The 13,635-nt window shown below is 38.4% G+C and overlaps 1 protein-coding gene across 1 annotated transcript in view; it reads right to left on the minus strand.

The window, feature by feature from the left end:
* Nucleotides 1-13,635, minus strand: part of LOC100352221 (histone-arginine methyltransferase CARM1) — a 117,204-nt gene that overhangs the window by 20,022 nt on the left and 83,547 nt on the right. The window contains exon 5 of the mRNA XM_070051461.1: nucleotides 4,945-5,035. Within this exon, the coding sequence (XP_069907562.1) occupies nucleotides 4,945-5,035 (91 nt within the window). The remainder of the gene's footprint in view (nucleotides 1-4,944; nucleotides 5,036-13,635) is intronic.

A 13,635-nucleotide genomic window follows, 5' to 3' on the forward strand; every position in this document is an offset into this window, starting at 1 on the left:
ACAGCAAGGGTCATCAGCCTAGGGCGGCATCCTTAGCTAAGAGACTGCAAGATTAAGAAAGACTGGACACAGACGGCTGGTTGGGGGAGAGACCTTTAAGAAGAAAACACACAGTCGGTCTAAGATGAGGTGATGAGGAAGAATCAGCAAAGGAGACTGAGAAAGGTAGGAAGAAAATCAGGTGTAGGCTTCAGAAGTGATGTGAAGTGAGGCGAGGAGTAAAGACGGATTCTATCTCATGATGAGTTCACCCTGTTAGTTCCTCATCTCTCACCTCACTCCTTCAAACTCACCCCAATTCTTTTTCTCACCAGCCCTTCTCTCAGCATGCACATCCACTTCTCAAGCTCTTCTAACAGAAATGGAAGCGTCCACTACCTGTTTCTTTTATGTAAGCAGGACAAGGCCAAATGCTAACAGCCTTATGTGGAAAACTCCTACCCAAAGGAGGAGAATTAGAAAGCAAAGGCTGTGAATTTTGGTAATTAGATATTTTAAAATGTTTTGAGTTTGTTGACTAAAAATAAAACCAATCAAATACATCAACTATCAAGGAAATACAAATTAAAAATAAGCAGGCTGGCATTTTTCTTGCAAATCAGATTGGCATTTAAAAAGGCATATCCCGTATGGGCAAGATGCAGAAGACATTTCCATACATGACTAGTGGAAGTGTTAATTTGTAAAACTTTCCAAGAGAGCAATTTGGCTATCTATAAGAATAACATTTTAAAGTTCCTCCTTAAACCTTGTGGTCCAATGATTCTGCATTTAGCAATTGATCTTCAGAAAAGAATCAGAAGGTACACCAAGGTTTCTGCAAAAGATGTTTACTTTAGCATTGTTTCTTATTGAATTTGGGATATAAATTCTGTGAGACTATATTCTCAGAGACTATCTAAACAACTCCTGAGTGTTGTTTCTTATAGAATTTACAGCAATAAAATAATACTCAGCACTGGAGCATGAGTCAGAAAATCATCAGACAGCCATAAGAACAATACAGTCATCCCTTCGAATCCTTGAGGATTGGTTCAGGAACCTGCAGGTACCAAAATCCATGCGTGCTCACATTCTTGTTGTACAACAGTACAGTGGGGTAGGCGCTGTGGTGCTGCAGGTTAGTGCATGGCTTGCAATGCCAGCATCCCATATCAGAGGCCAGCTGAGTTCCAGGTTAATTCAAACACTGAAGTTTCTGCTGCCCGAGTGGGAGACCCAGGTGGAATTGCTACCCTCTGGTTTCAGCTTGGCCTGGCCCTGTCAGTTGCAGGCATTTGGGGAAAGAAGCAATGGATGTAAGATCTCTCTTTGTCACTCTGCCTTTCAAATAAATTAAATAAATGAATGTTTTAAGAAATGAAACAGTGTAGTAGTTGCATATAATCTAGGTCCATCTTCCTATATACTTATACTTACTTATAGCCCCTAACAATATAAATAGTTGTTTGAATACAGAATTGTTCAGGTAATAATGATGAATTTTTTACTTGTACAGTGCAGACACATTTTTTTCAAATCTTTTTGATCTACAGTTTGAATCAGCAGGGGCAAAATCCATGGATTCAGAGAGCCAAATATACTCCACTGCAAAGATAATATTTTAAATCTATGAGAACAAGACTACAACATAATCACAGTTTTTTTTAAAAAGCCATAAAATAATACTTACAACATGACTATTTTTGTAGAGAAAGAGGATAGAAAAATTAAAAATACATCAACTTACATCTTATAATGATTTCCATACATGCTTGAGTTTACTGGAGTTTTTAATTATCAAATATTTTTATTGAGGGCCTGCCACATAATAGGGACTCATCTAGGTGCCTGAGACAAATCAGTAAAAATTGATAGAATTTCTATCCTTGTGGTGCTTACATTCTTACAGGTGACAGATAATAACAAGGCAAGGGATTTTGTATGTTTTAGGAGGCAATAAGTACTAGATGAAAAACAGAATAAAAAATGGAGTTGGGGTTATATGGCCACTATTTTAAATAGGAGAGTTAGAGTAGGTCTCATTGAGAAGGTAGCATTTGACAATACCTTTATGGAGTGGAGGAAATTAACAATGTGAGTGTAGAGGGGAAAGTATATGTCTGCTGTGTGTGATGTATCCAAACAGCAGCAGGGGTGCTTATGTGGCTTATAACAGGAAATAAAGTTAGAGAACCTGACTGGGTAGAATCAACTGTAAGACTTTGGCTATGTAGAGTATAGACAGGCTGGGGACTATGAAATAATCTATATGGTAGATGGTGGTATTGAAATAAAAGAAGAACAGTGAGTACAGTGAGAACTGGCTGCATTCTGGGTGCGGTTTGAAAGTACAACCAACAGAACTTCTTTCACAGCTTGGATAGGGGAATAAAGCAAAAGAGGCCATCAAGGTTTTCAGCCCAAAGATTAGGAAGATAGAGTTGTGATCAGCGGAAATGGAGGGACTGTGAGTAAATCAGGTTTTGGGTAAGAATGAGGAGATTAGGCACTGAGGGTTTGACCGGGCAATTCTCTGCAAGGGGAGACAGCCAGCAAGAAGTTGACCATGATAATATAGAGTTAAGAGGACATGGCTGCACTGGAGAGGTGGTATTGGAAGCTATGGGAATGGGTGCAGGGAGCAACCGTGGGCAGAGAAGAGGTCTAAAACTGTGGCCTGGAACAACTCAATGTCAGCTGCTTCAGGCAACAAGTAATAACGTGGGGGAGGTGGGGGCACTGGGTTCAGAATGTGACCAGTGAGACAGAAGGAAAACCAGAAGAATGTTGAGGGGAAAGAGTTTCAAACACTGTAGGTAAAGAAGTGAAGTTGAGAAGTGCAAACTGATCACTGGATTAAGCACTGTGGGAGTTGGACCACTGGTGACACTATGCCTGGAGATACGGGTCAAGCAAGAAATTGGAAAGCAGAGGAGGAGGCTGTGAGTATGGACAGTTCTTTGAAGGAATTTGCTGCAAGGGGGCACAGAGACATGGAGAAGCAGGTACAGAGGAGGCTGGGTTTTTGTTCATTATTTTCCTTTTTAACAAAATAAATAGTTAATTTGGAGCAGATAGCTGATGGAAAACCTGGCCATTCTACTGTGATCGTTAATATTCTCAAGCCAGTACAGGTACAGCAGATTGTATGGCTGGGAGGTCACACAAGAGCTCCATGATCAAAAAAGCTCTTGTTTATTGGTCTGTCCTACTCTCTGGCTTAACGTTTTTAACTCTAGTCTCCCCAACAGTTCAGGAGGTCACACATTTAAAATAGAAACATTTAAGGTCAATATAATTTCACAGAGCAATGATCATTATTAAAGTAAGCACCCTATACCCTTCCCCACAAACACACATATGAGGATATGCCAAGAAACCATTTACCTCCATGGGAAAGTCTGTGACGTGGAATCTTAGAATTACAGAGGGAAACCAGTTAATATAGAATACCAAAAATGTACAGGAAGGAAACGGATATTTGGTGATATGATTATTATTTTTAGCCCTTGTTTTTACTCCTGTAAACTGTGGTTTTCCTACTTTTTACTTGTTGACTATTATGATTAATGGCAAATTAAGCCTGTGAATATAGGGTGGATTAAATTTACATCCTTGCCAAAACTGATGAAGAGAGGGCCACGATATTAATATTGATATTAATAAAAATAAGACTGAAATAGGGAACATGATCAATCTGTGGTAAGAAAGCCTATTTTGCTAGAAAAAATTAGAAAAATCTTAGCTGTCCTACCCAACTCCTCCAAGAACTTTGTAACCCAAGAAACCAAGGCACTTTCTATGCACAGTCTCTTCACTAGGATTACAAAGAAAAAAATGCAGAAATAAACTCAGGGAAGCTCCGTGTTGGAAGGTTCCACAAACCTCAACTAAAACATTCCAACTCACCTACTTGTAATACATACCCATTCTTCCTTCTGATCAGTATCTTTTCCCTCTCCCTCTTCCTCTCCCTCCCTCCCATGGGTCCAGTATCACTGTTCTCTTTCCTTCCTTCTCCTTATGAAAACCAGTGCTCAGAGAAAATCCCAGAGGGGCCTGGTGTTGTGGGATAACAGGTTAAGCTGCCGTCTGCAATGCCAGCATCCCATATGAGCACCAGCTGGTGTCCCGGACGCTTCACTTCCGATCCAGCAAGTGAAGATGGCCTGATTGCTTGGGGCCCCTGATACCCATATAGGAGACCTGGACGAAGTTCCTGACTCTTGGCTTCTGCCTGGCTCAGTCCTGGCCATTGTGCCATCTGGGGAGTGAACCAGCAGTTGGAAGATCTATCTCTCTCCCTCTTTCTATGTAACTCTGCCTTTCACATACATACATATATAAATTTTATAAAAAAGAAAGATCTCCAGAAGGAATGAGAGTTCAGAACTGGCAGGGATTTTTGTATTAGTTCCCATTGATGAACAAAAAAACTGAGTTTCAAATATTGAAGTAAATTACCCAAAACCCAATGTCCAATTAAAACTCCAAAAAGAACTAAGAATATGCAAAAAAAATTTGATCAACACAAATTCACTGAGGATATTAACTTACATGTTCTAAAAGAAGCCATGGCCCTGAGTCAGAGGAGGAAATTCTGGAAGGTGGAAGGAAGAACAGTAGGTGTAGGGGGATGGTTTACCAGCAGAGGGTAGCACTTTGACTATTTGTCCTTACATCAACAGCTCCCTGATTTGTCCCTGGCTCATGAATAGTGGTTTTCAGTGTGGAGAGAAGAGCAAGAGATTTTATTCACTTCCCACTCCCATGCCACACAATATTCAGGGACATTTTTCACTGTCACATCTACTAGGTGGAGACAAGGGTAACTGCTGAACATCCTATAGGGCAGAGGACAGGCCCCATAGTATCTGACCAAAAATATTAGTCGTTTTAGAAACTCTGGTTTGCTCTAAATATAAAGGAAGCTAAAGGAAAAGGTTTCTGAAAGAACATTACCAAAAGTTGGCTCTTGAGTAGTGTTCCATGTAGAGCTGTTCATCAGAAAAGGGGGCCAAGTGGATGTCACTGAATGTTGGGAACATCGTTCCTAGTAAGCAAAAGACAGAGAACCAGCAGTTGACTTCCCACCTTCTGATTAAAAGGTACATTCACCCCCCAAGAGAGACTGCTTCCATTCCTTAACTCTGTTTCAGTTATTACACATCAGGCTAAAACATAACTTTGCCTTAAATCAAGCATAAAAAATTTCAGCAAAATAGTGGAAGAGATATAGAAAAAGAATGTCAAAGCAAATTAAAACTAACATGATGACAAAAGGTGTTGGAGTCTTGGGTGAAGCATTTAAATTGTCATAGTTGCTTTCTCAGCTATTAATACTTTTCCTTTCTGTAATTCCTATGATTGGAATTCTGGATTCTTCCTATTTATTTATTTTTTTAATTTTTTTCAATACAGTCTGTAATCACAGGCTTAGTTCACCACAGACCACAATATTCAATAAGTAAAAAGTAGGAAAGCCACAGTTCCACAGGAGTATAAACAAGGGTTAAAAATAATCATATCACAAGATGTTCATTTCATCCTATAGTTTTCTTATATTCTGTATTAATTGTTACATATCAGAAAAATATTACACATGTCTTTTGGGGACTCGATTATTTCACTAAGCATAATGGTTTCCAGTTGTGTCCATCTTGTTGCAAAAGACAGGACTTCATTCTTTTTGTGTCTGAGTAGTATTCCATAGTATATCAATTGATAGACATCTAGGCTGATTCTAAGCTATTGTGAATTGAGCTGCAATACACATGGGGTTCAGTAACTCTTTCATATGTTGCTTTCATTTCATTTGGATAAATTCACAGGAGTGGTATAGCTGGAATTTGGGTATGGAATCTCCATACTGTCTTCTGTAATGGTTGCACTATTTTACATTCTAACCAACAGGGAATTAGGGTACCTCTCCCCCATATCCTTGACAGAATTTTCTGTGTTCTTGATTTCTGGGTGGTAGCCATTTTAATTGGTGTGAGGTGAAACCTCATTGTGGTTTTTATTTGCATTTCCTTGGTGACTTGTGATCCTGAGCATATTTTCATGTGTCTGTTGGCCATTTTTATTTCATTCTTTGAAAAATACCTGTTCATGTCCTTTGCCCATTTCTTAACTGGATTTTTTGTTTTGTTATTATTGAGGTTCTTAATCTCTTTATAGATCCTGCATAATAATCTTCTTCAGGTGCATAGTTTGCAAATATTTTCTCCCATTCTTTCAGTTGCCTGTTTATTTTGTTTAGTGTCTCCTTTGCAGGGAAGAAGATTCTTAACTTGATATAATCCCATTTGTCCATTTTTGTTATTATTTCTTATGCTTCTGGGGTCTTTTCTAAGAAGTCTGCCTATGCGAATATGTTGCAGAATTTCTCTGATTTTTTTTCCTCTAGTAATTTGATGATATCAGGTCATATATGGTGTAAGGCAGGGGTATTATTTTAGACCTCTATATGCTTAGATCCAATTTTCTAAAGAGACTGTCTTTTCCTCAGGAAATGATTTTAGCTCATTTGTCAAAGATTAGTTTGTTGTAGATGCATGGAATAATTTCTTGGGTTTCTACTCTGTTCCACTGGTCTACATACCTATTTCTGTGCCAGTACCCAGTTGTTTTGATTATAACTAGTATGTATAGTATGTCTTGAAATCTGGTATTGTGATGCCTCTGGCTTTTTTGTTGTTGTTGAAGATTGATCCAGCTATTTGGGTTCTCTTGTGTTTTCATGTGAATTTTAGCATTTTTTTTCTAGATCTGAGAAGAAATGTCCTTGGTATTTTGATTGGGATTGCACTGAATCTATAAATTGCTTTAGGTAGTATGGATATTCTGATATTAATTATTCCAATCAACACACATGGAAAATTTTTCCATGTTTTTGGTGTCCTCTTTTTTTAATGTTTTGTAATTTTCACTGTAGAAATCTTTCACATCCTTGGTTAAATTTACTCCAAGATATTTAAAATTTTGGGAGCTATTGTGAATGGAACTGATCTTACAAGTTCTTTAGCAGCCATGGCATTGTTTGTGTATGCAAAGGCTACTGATTTTTATGTGATGATTTTACATCTTGCAGCTCTCTTATGAGTTCCAATGGTTTTAGTGAAGCCTTTTGGTTCACCTATGTTTAGAATTCATGTCATCTGCAAATTAGGGTAATTTCACTTCTTCCTTTACAATTTGTATCTCTTTGCATTTTTTTTGCATAATGGCTCTGGCTTAAACTTCAAGAACTATATTGAATATCAATAGTGAAATTAGTCATCCTTGTCTTTTTTGGATCTTAGTGGAAATTCTTCCAACTTTTCCTCCATTCAATATTATACTGGCTATAGGTTTGTCATATATTTCCTTGATTGCATTGAGGAATGTTCCTTCTCTACCCAATTTGCTTAAGGTTTTCATCATGAAGGGATGCTGTATTTTATCAAATGCTTTCTCTGCATCTATTAAGATAATCATATGGTTTTTATTCCTCAGTTTCTTAGTGTGATATATCACACTCATTGATTTGCATTTGTTGAACTATCCCTGCATACTAGGCATAAATTCTCCTTGGTCTGGGTAAATGATCTTTTCAGCTAGTATTTTGTTGAGGATTTTTGCATCTATGTTCATTAGGGATATTGGTATATAATTCTCTTTTCTTTATCTTTTTCTGGATTTGGAATTAAGGTGATGCCAGCCTCCTAGAAGGAGTTTGGGAGGATTTTCTCCCTTTCGGTTACTTTGAACAGTTCTAGAAGATTTGGATTTAGTTTATTTTTAATAGTTTTGTTTATTATAAAATCAACTTAGATTTGAAAATAATCACAATCTCAACCTGGAACAGGTGACTAGCCTAGCAATTAAAAGTTCTGTATCTCACATCAGAGTGCCTGGGTTTGATTCAAAGCTCTGTCTCCTCACTTTAGCTTCCTGCTAGTGCACACCCTGGGAGGGAGGTAGTTGTGATGCTTCAAGCTGTAGAGTCCCTACCACCCACATGAAAGAACTGAATTGAGTTCTAGGTTCCTGGTTCTGGCCCCGGTCCAGCCCTGGCCATTGAGGGCATTTAGGGAGTGAGCCAGTAGATAAGGGCTCTGTCTCTCACGCTCCTGTAAATTTTTAAAAATAATAAAAAATCTCATCACATTATTTTTATTCCCAGGTTATTTCCATGTTCAATCAGATCAACTATCTATCTTCTTTGGTGATGTTAGAATCTATGCATCTGTAGATGCTCATATCCTCCATGGGATGCACATGTCTGGGCTTTGTTCCAGGCAGCCAAGGTGCACCAGGAGAAAGGCAGATTTTTAGTGGTGAATGATTTCTTAGACTGGCACACCTGAAATCAGGCTTTTCTGAGTAGGTGGTTCTCTGGATCAGGATTATTACCCTTGTAGTTTGTGGAAGACTCTTGTCATTTATTAAGTCACATGTAAAAGAAAGCTGAACTATTGACCCTGTTTCAGAAATGAGGATAGCCTAACAAACGAGGTATGCTGTCATAAAAATAGCAATTAAAGTAACAGCTAAAATGTCTTGATTATGTTAACTCTGCCATGTATTTTTGGGCAGAGTTTCCATGCATTAATTTATTTAATCCCCACCTCTCTAATTATTATATTCATTTTTTAAATGAGGAAACTAAGCAACAGAGAAATTTCAGTGACTCAGCAAAGCTTACAGAAAATAAGTGGAAGTGCAAAATCCAAGGAGTGGAATCTCATCTGAGAATCCGTGCCCCACCCTTTAACTCTTCTACTCCCCTGTTAAGACAGACCAGATCATCTTATTTAGGGCATTTCAGAGGTGATCAGAGGCAAAGCACCATTGTAACACCATCATGTTTCGGTGTCAGTCATGACTTCTTGGTGGTTTTTCAATATCAAGATAAAAAGATGTTAAAAAAGGATTAGAAAGGTGTTATGTGTTTACTGCTTTTGTCAACTCAGAAACTTCAGTGGAAAATATTGTGAGACCCAACTCAAACAGGAATCCTAGTGCATTAGACAAAATGGAGGGGAAGACATTATCAAAGGTAAAATATATTTAAAGATACACACCAAGCACACCTGAAATAAATAGTACATTAAAATTTTGCAGATGCAAAACCTATGTCACTCCAAAGGACCTGGAGTTGGGATGGCACTGAATCTCTCAACAGCAACACTGCACGTCAGAAACAAATAAATGAACAACTCTGAATGTACCCCCATGTTTACTGCAACTCAGTTCACAAGAGCTAAGACATAGAATCAACCCAGATGTCCATCAGCTAAAGACTGGCTAAAGAAATTATGGTATATATACACTATGGAATACTACATAGTGGCTAAAAAAAAATGAAATCCTGTCGTTTGCAAAAAAATGGATGAAACTGGAAACCATTATACTCAGTGAAATAAGCCAATCTCCAAAAGGACAAAATACCATAAATTATCCCTGACTGTGGTAACTAACAGAGTACCTAAAAGATAATCTACGGGAGTGAAATTGACACTTTGAGATAAAATTATTTCCAACTGCCCTTGTCTTGACCATTAAGGAACAGTGTTTTTTTTATTTTTCTTCATACTATTTGTTGAACTCTTTTACTTAGTGTAGGGTTAATCTTATGGGTATAAAGTTAAATGAAAATAGATCTCTGAAAAAATAGAATGGGAATAGGAGAGGGAGGAAGAAGGGAGGCGTCTGGGTGGGAGAGAGGGTAGGGTGGAAAGTATCACTATGTTCCTGAATTTGTATTTATGAAATACATGGAATTTGTATACCTCAAATAAAACTTTTTTAAAAAATATTGACAAGAAATTCTCTCTCTCTCTCTCTCTCTCTCTCACTGTCCGCTCTGCCTGTCAAAAAAAATGAAAAAAAAAAAAAAGAATAAAAAATAAGTATTAGTATTTTTTTTTTGTTCTAGTACCATTGGTTGAACTCTGTAATTAACACACAATTATTCTTAGGTGTTTAAATTTTAACTGAAAAGTGATCCCTGTTAGGAATTTGGAAAACATTATGCTGAGTGAAATAAGCCAATCCCAAAGGGACAAATACCACTTGTTCTCCTTGATAGGTGACAACTAACTGAGCACCAAAAAGGAAACCTGTTAAAGTGAAATGAACACTATGAGAAACGGTGACTTGATCAGCCCTCACCCTGACTGTTGATGAGCAACTTGATATGTTATTCCTCTTAGTATTTTTTTTTGTTTGTTCTACTTAATACTTTTGGTTGAATACTGTAATCAATACACAATTATTCTTAAGTGCTGAAACTTAACTGAAAAGTGATCACTGTTAAATATAAGAGTGGGAATAAGAGAGGGAAGAGATGTGCAATTCGGGACATGCTCAAGCTGACTTACCTCAAACGGTAGAGTTAGAAACATACCAGGGGATTCCAGTTCAATCCCATCAAGGTGGCATGTACCAATGCCATCTCACTAGTCCCAGTGATCAATTTCTGTTCACAATTGATCATAATGATAGGACTAAGAACCAAAGGGATCACATAAACAAGAATAGTGTCTGCAAATACTAACTGATAGAATCAAAAAGGGAGAGAATGATTCAACATGGGAAGCGAGATACACAGCAGACCCATAGAATGGCAGATGTCCTAAACAGCACTCTGGCCTCAGAATCAGCCCTTAAGGCATGCAGATCTGGCTGAAAAGCCCATGAGAGTATTTCAGGCATGGAAAACCAAGACACTCTGGAAAAAAAAAAAAACACACCTAAATGAAAGATCTCCACGAGTGAGATCCCAGTGGAAAGAACGGGTCATCAAAGAAGGAGGTACCTTTCTCTGAAGGGAGGAAAGAACTTCCACTTTGACCATGGCCTTGTCTAAAAATTATCAGAGTCGGTGAACTCAGGGGGCTTCCATAGCCTTGGCAGCTCATGACAAGAGCCTAGGGTGATTACTGATGCCATAAACAAGAGTGTCAATTTGTTAAGTCAACAACAGGAGTCACTGTGCACTTACTCCTCATGTAGGATCTTTGTCCTTAGTGTGCTGTACATTGAGATTTAATGCTATAACTAGTACTCAAACAGTATTTTTCACTTTATGTTTCTGTGTGGGAGCAAACTGTTGAAATCTTTACTTAATGTATGCTAAACTGATCTTCTGTATATAAAGAGAAACGAAAATGAATCTTGATGTGAATGGAAGGGGAGAGGGAGTGGGAAAGGGGAGGGTTGCGGGTGGGAGGGACGTTATGGGGGGGAAGCCATTGTAATCCATAAGCTGTACTTTGGAAATTTTTATTCATTAAATAAAAGTTTAAAAAAAAGTATTGACAAAAACAAGTACTGACTCAAAACTGTTTGCAGGTTAAATTCTCGACCCAGCCAAATAACACAAGGACTCAATAAAAAGTAATTTCATATCTTTTTCTCCAGAAGCAGCTGGAGGATACCTTTTTGTAAAATGATGCTGTAAATCCAGAAAGAAGCCAAACGAATAATGACAGAAGGCTGAAGTGTGGGAGCCAGGCACTCTGGGTAGAGAGCACCCATCCATGTTTACCGTGGAGGCAGGGGGTGTGCAGAAGGGAGTCATTCACAGGATGAATAGACTGACATCTGTCAGAGCTGCTGGAGATGGAAATATCTACCCACAAGTATGAAGAAAACTAAGCTAATGAACAAATCAGGGCAAACATAGATTACATGAGAAAATACACATAATCCTGGTATAGCGACAGTAGCACCCAACTCAGCACTGAACAGTACCTGCTTTCTGTCACATATCATGACAGTGTAAACAGTGATTGTTGATTAATCCAAGGACTATATTCCCTTGTTCTACATCCTGGAATCTCTAAGGCTCTGAAAAACAATGAATTTTTAAAAACATTTTTTATTTGGGAGGCAGAGAGACAGAGCTCCCATTTGTGGTTCACTCCCTAAATGCATGTGATGGTTGGTGCTGGGTCAGGGCTGGAGCCAGGGGTCGGGGAGCTCAATCAAGGACCCCTATGTGGATGACAGAAATGCTATCACTTGAGATATCACTGCTGCCTCTGAAGATCTGCATTAGCAAGAAGTGAGTAACTGGAAGTGGGTACCAAATCTGATATTTTGATATGAGATGCCAGAACGCTAACTAATGTCTTAACTGCTAGGCCAAATGCCTGACCTGAGTAATTGCTTTTTGTAAGTCTGTAGAAATATCAATGGCTGGCAAAACCTGATTTGAAGTGACATAGTCTGTTTGTAGTCTTTCTGTATTCCACCTGGTATCAATATTCATATGTGCTGTTGCAGAGACACAATGTGTTTCATTATGGAATGTTGCTTTGGAGTCCCTGATGCATTCTGTAATACATGGTATAAGATCTTATCAAATTCTCAAGTTCCACAGACTCTGAATTCTGAAATGCACCTGGGCCCCAGGGTTTGGATAAGGCACTGAAGACTGGAGAGGATGGGGTTGGGGAAGCAACAGCAAAGAGGGAAGGAACTTCTAAGTAGGGGAGCTAACCTCTCAAGCAGAGGGTGATGAGAATATTGATAGAATAGTTTTATATAGAAATATGTTGGCAAATAATAGAGACAGCAAACAGAGTTGAAAGTAGTTGCCTTTGGGGAGAAGTCTGAGGACAGGAAAATGTGTAACAAAGTACTACTCTTTTTCATTATCAGCCTTTTTATTATTATTTCATGTTTCAATCCACATCTCATTTTGATGGAAGCTAAAAATAATTAGAAAAAAATCAATCACCCTTCCCTCAGGAACATGCAGGTTAAAAGGCCAATAAACTCAGTATTCATTTCCATAAGCCCACTTAAAGATGCATAGCCCAGTAGAATATTCTTGTCTATTTCAAACGCCCAGATATTATATCCACATATTTTACATAAGAGGGGTCCAACATATGTGTGTTAATTAGCTGTGCTTACAATCTCATCATACCTAATCATCTGGAAAAATTCAGAGAATTTTCAGGACATTCTTCCTAGGGACATTAAGAAATCCAAGCTGCTTTGCTCCTTTAATTTCCCACAGCTCAATTTTATCATCTGAATACAAGACATCCAAGATCCTCCTTAGCTCTTTTTTAATTTTTTTAAAAACATTTCTATGTCTTGAAAGACAGGATGAGAGAGGAACAGAGACATAGGTCAAGCTCTTCTGTTCCCTGGCTCACTTCCCAAATGCCAGGAACAGCCAGGGCTGGGCGAGGCAGTAACCAGGAGCCTGGGACTTCACCGTTTGGGTGTCACATGTGGGAACCCAAGCATCATCTCTTCCTCTCAGGATGTATGTGAGCTAGAAGCTGCATGTGAAGGAAGCAGAGGAGGTAGGACTTAAACCAACAGTTCCAACTGGGATGGGGGTATCACAAGTTGTGGCTTAATCCACTGAGCCACACACTTGCACACTCCTGAGCTTTCACAGCAGGACTGCTAATGAAGTTCTGATCTTAGATATATGAGGGATCCTCACAAAGTTCTTAGGAAATGTGTTTTATGAATTAATAATGCAGGCATTTCAACATTTTTTGCACCAAAATAAACTTGTTTTTGGATTCCATTTTTTCCATGAACTTTTTGAAGTCACCTTGTATTTCTCCTGAGCTTATACATTTATTTTTACCAGTACCTATTTCTGAGCTTACAAATTTGGAAATGTTTAAGAAA

This window comes from Oryctolagus cuniculus, chromosome 1, assembly GCF_964237555.1.
Source record: "Oryctolagus cuniculus chromosome 1, mOryCun1.1, whole genome shotgun sequence".
NCBI classification, from domain to species: domain Eukaryota; kingdom Metazoa; phylum Chordata; class Mammalia; order Lagomorpha; family Leporidae; genus Oryctolagus; species Oryctolagus cuniculus.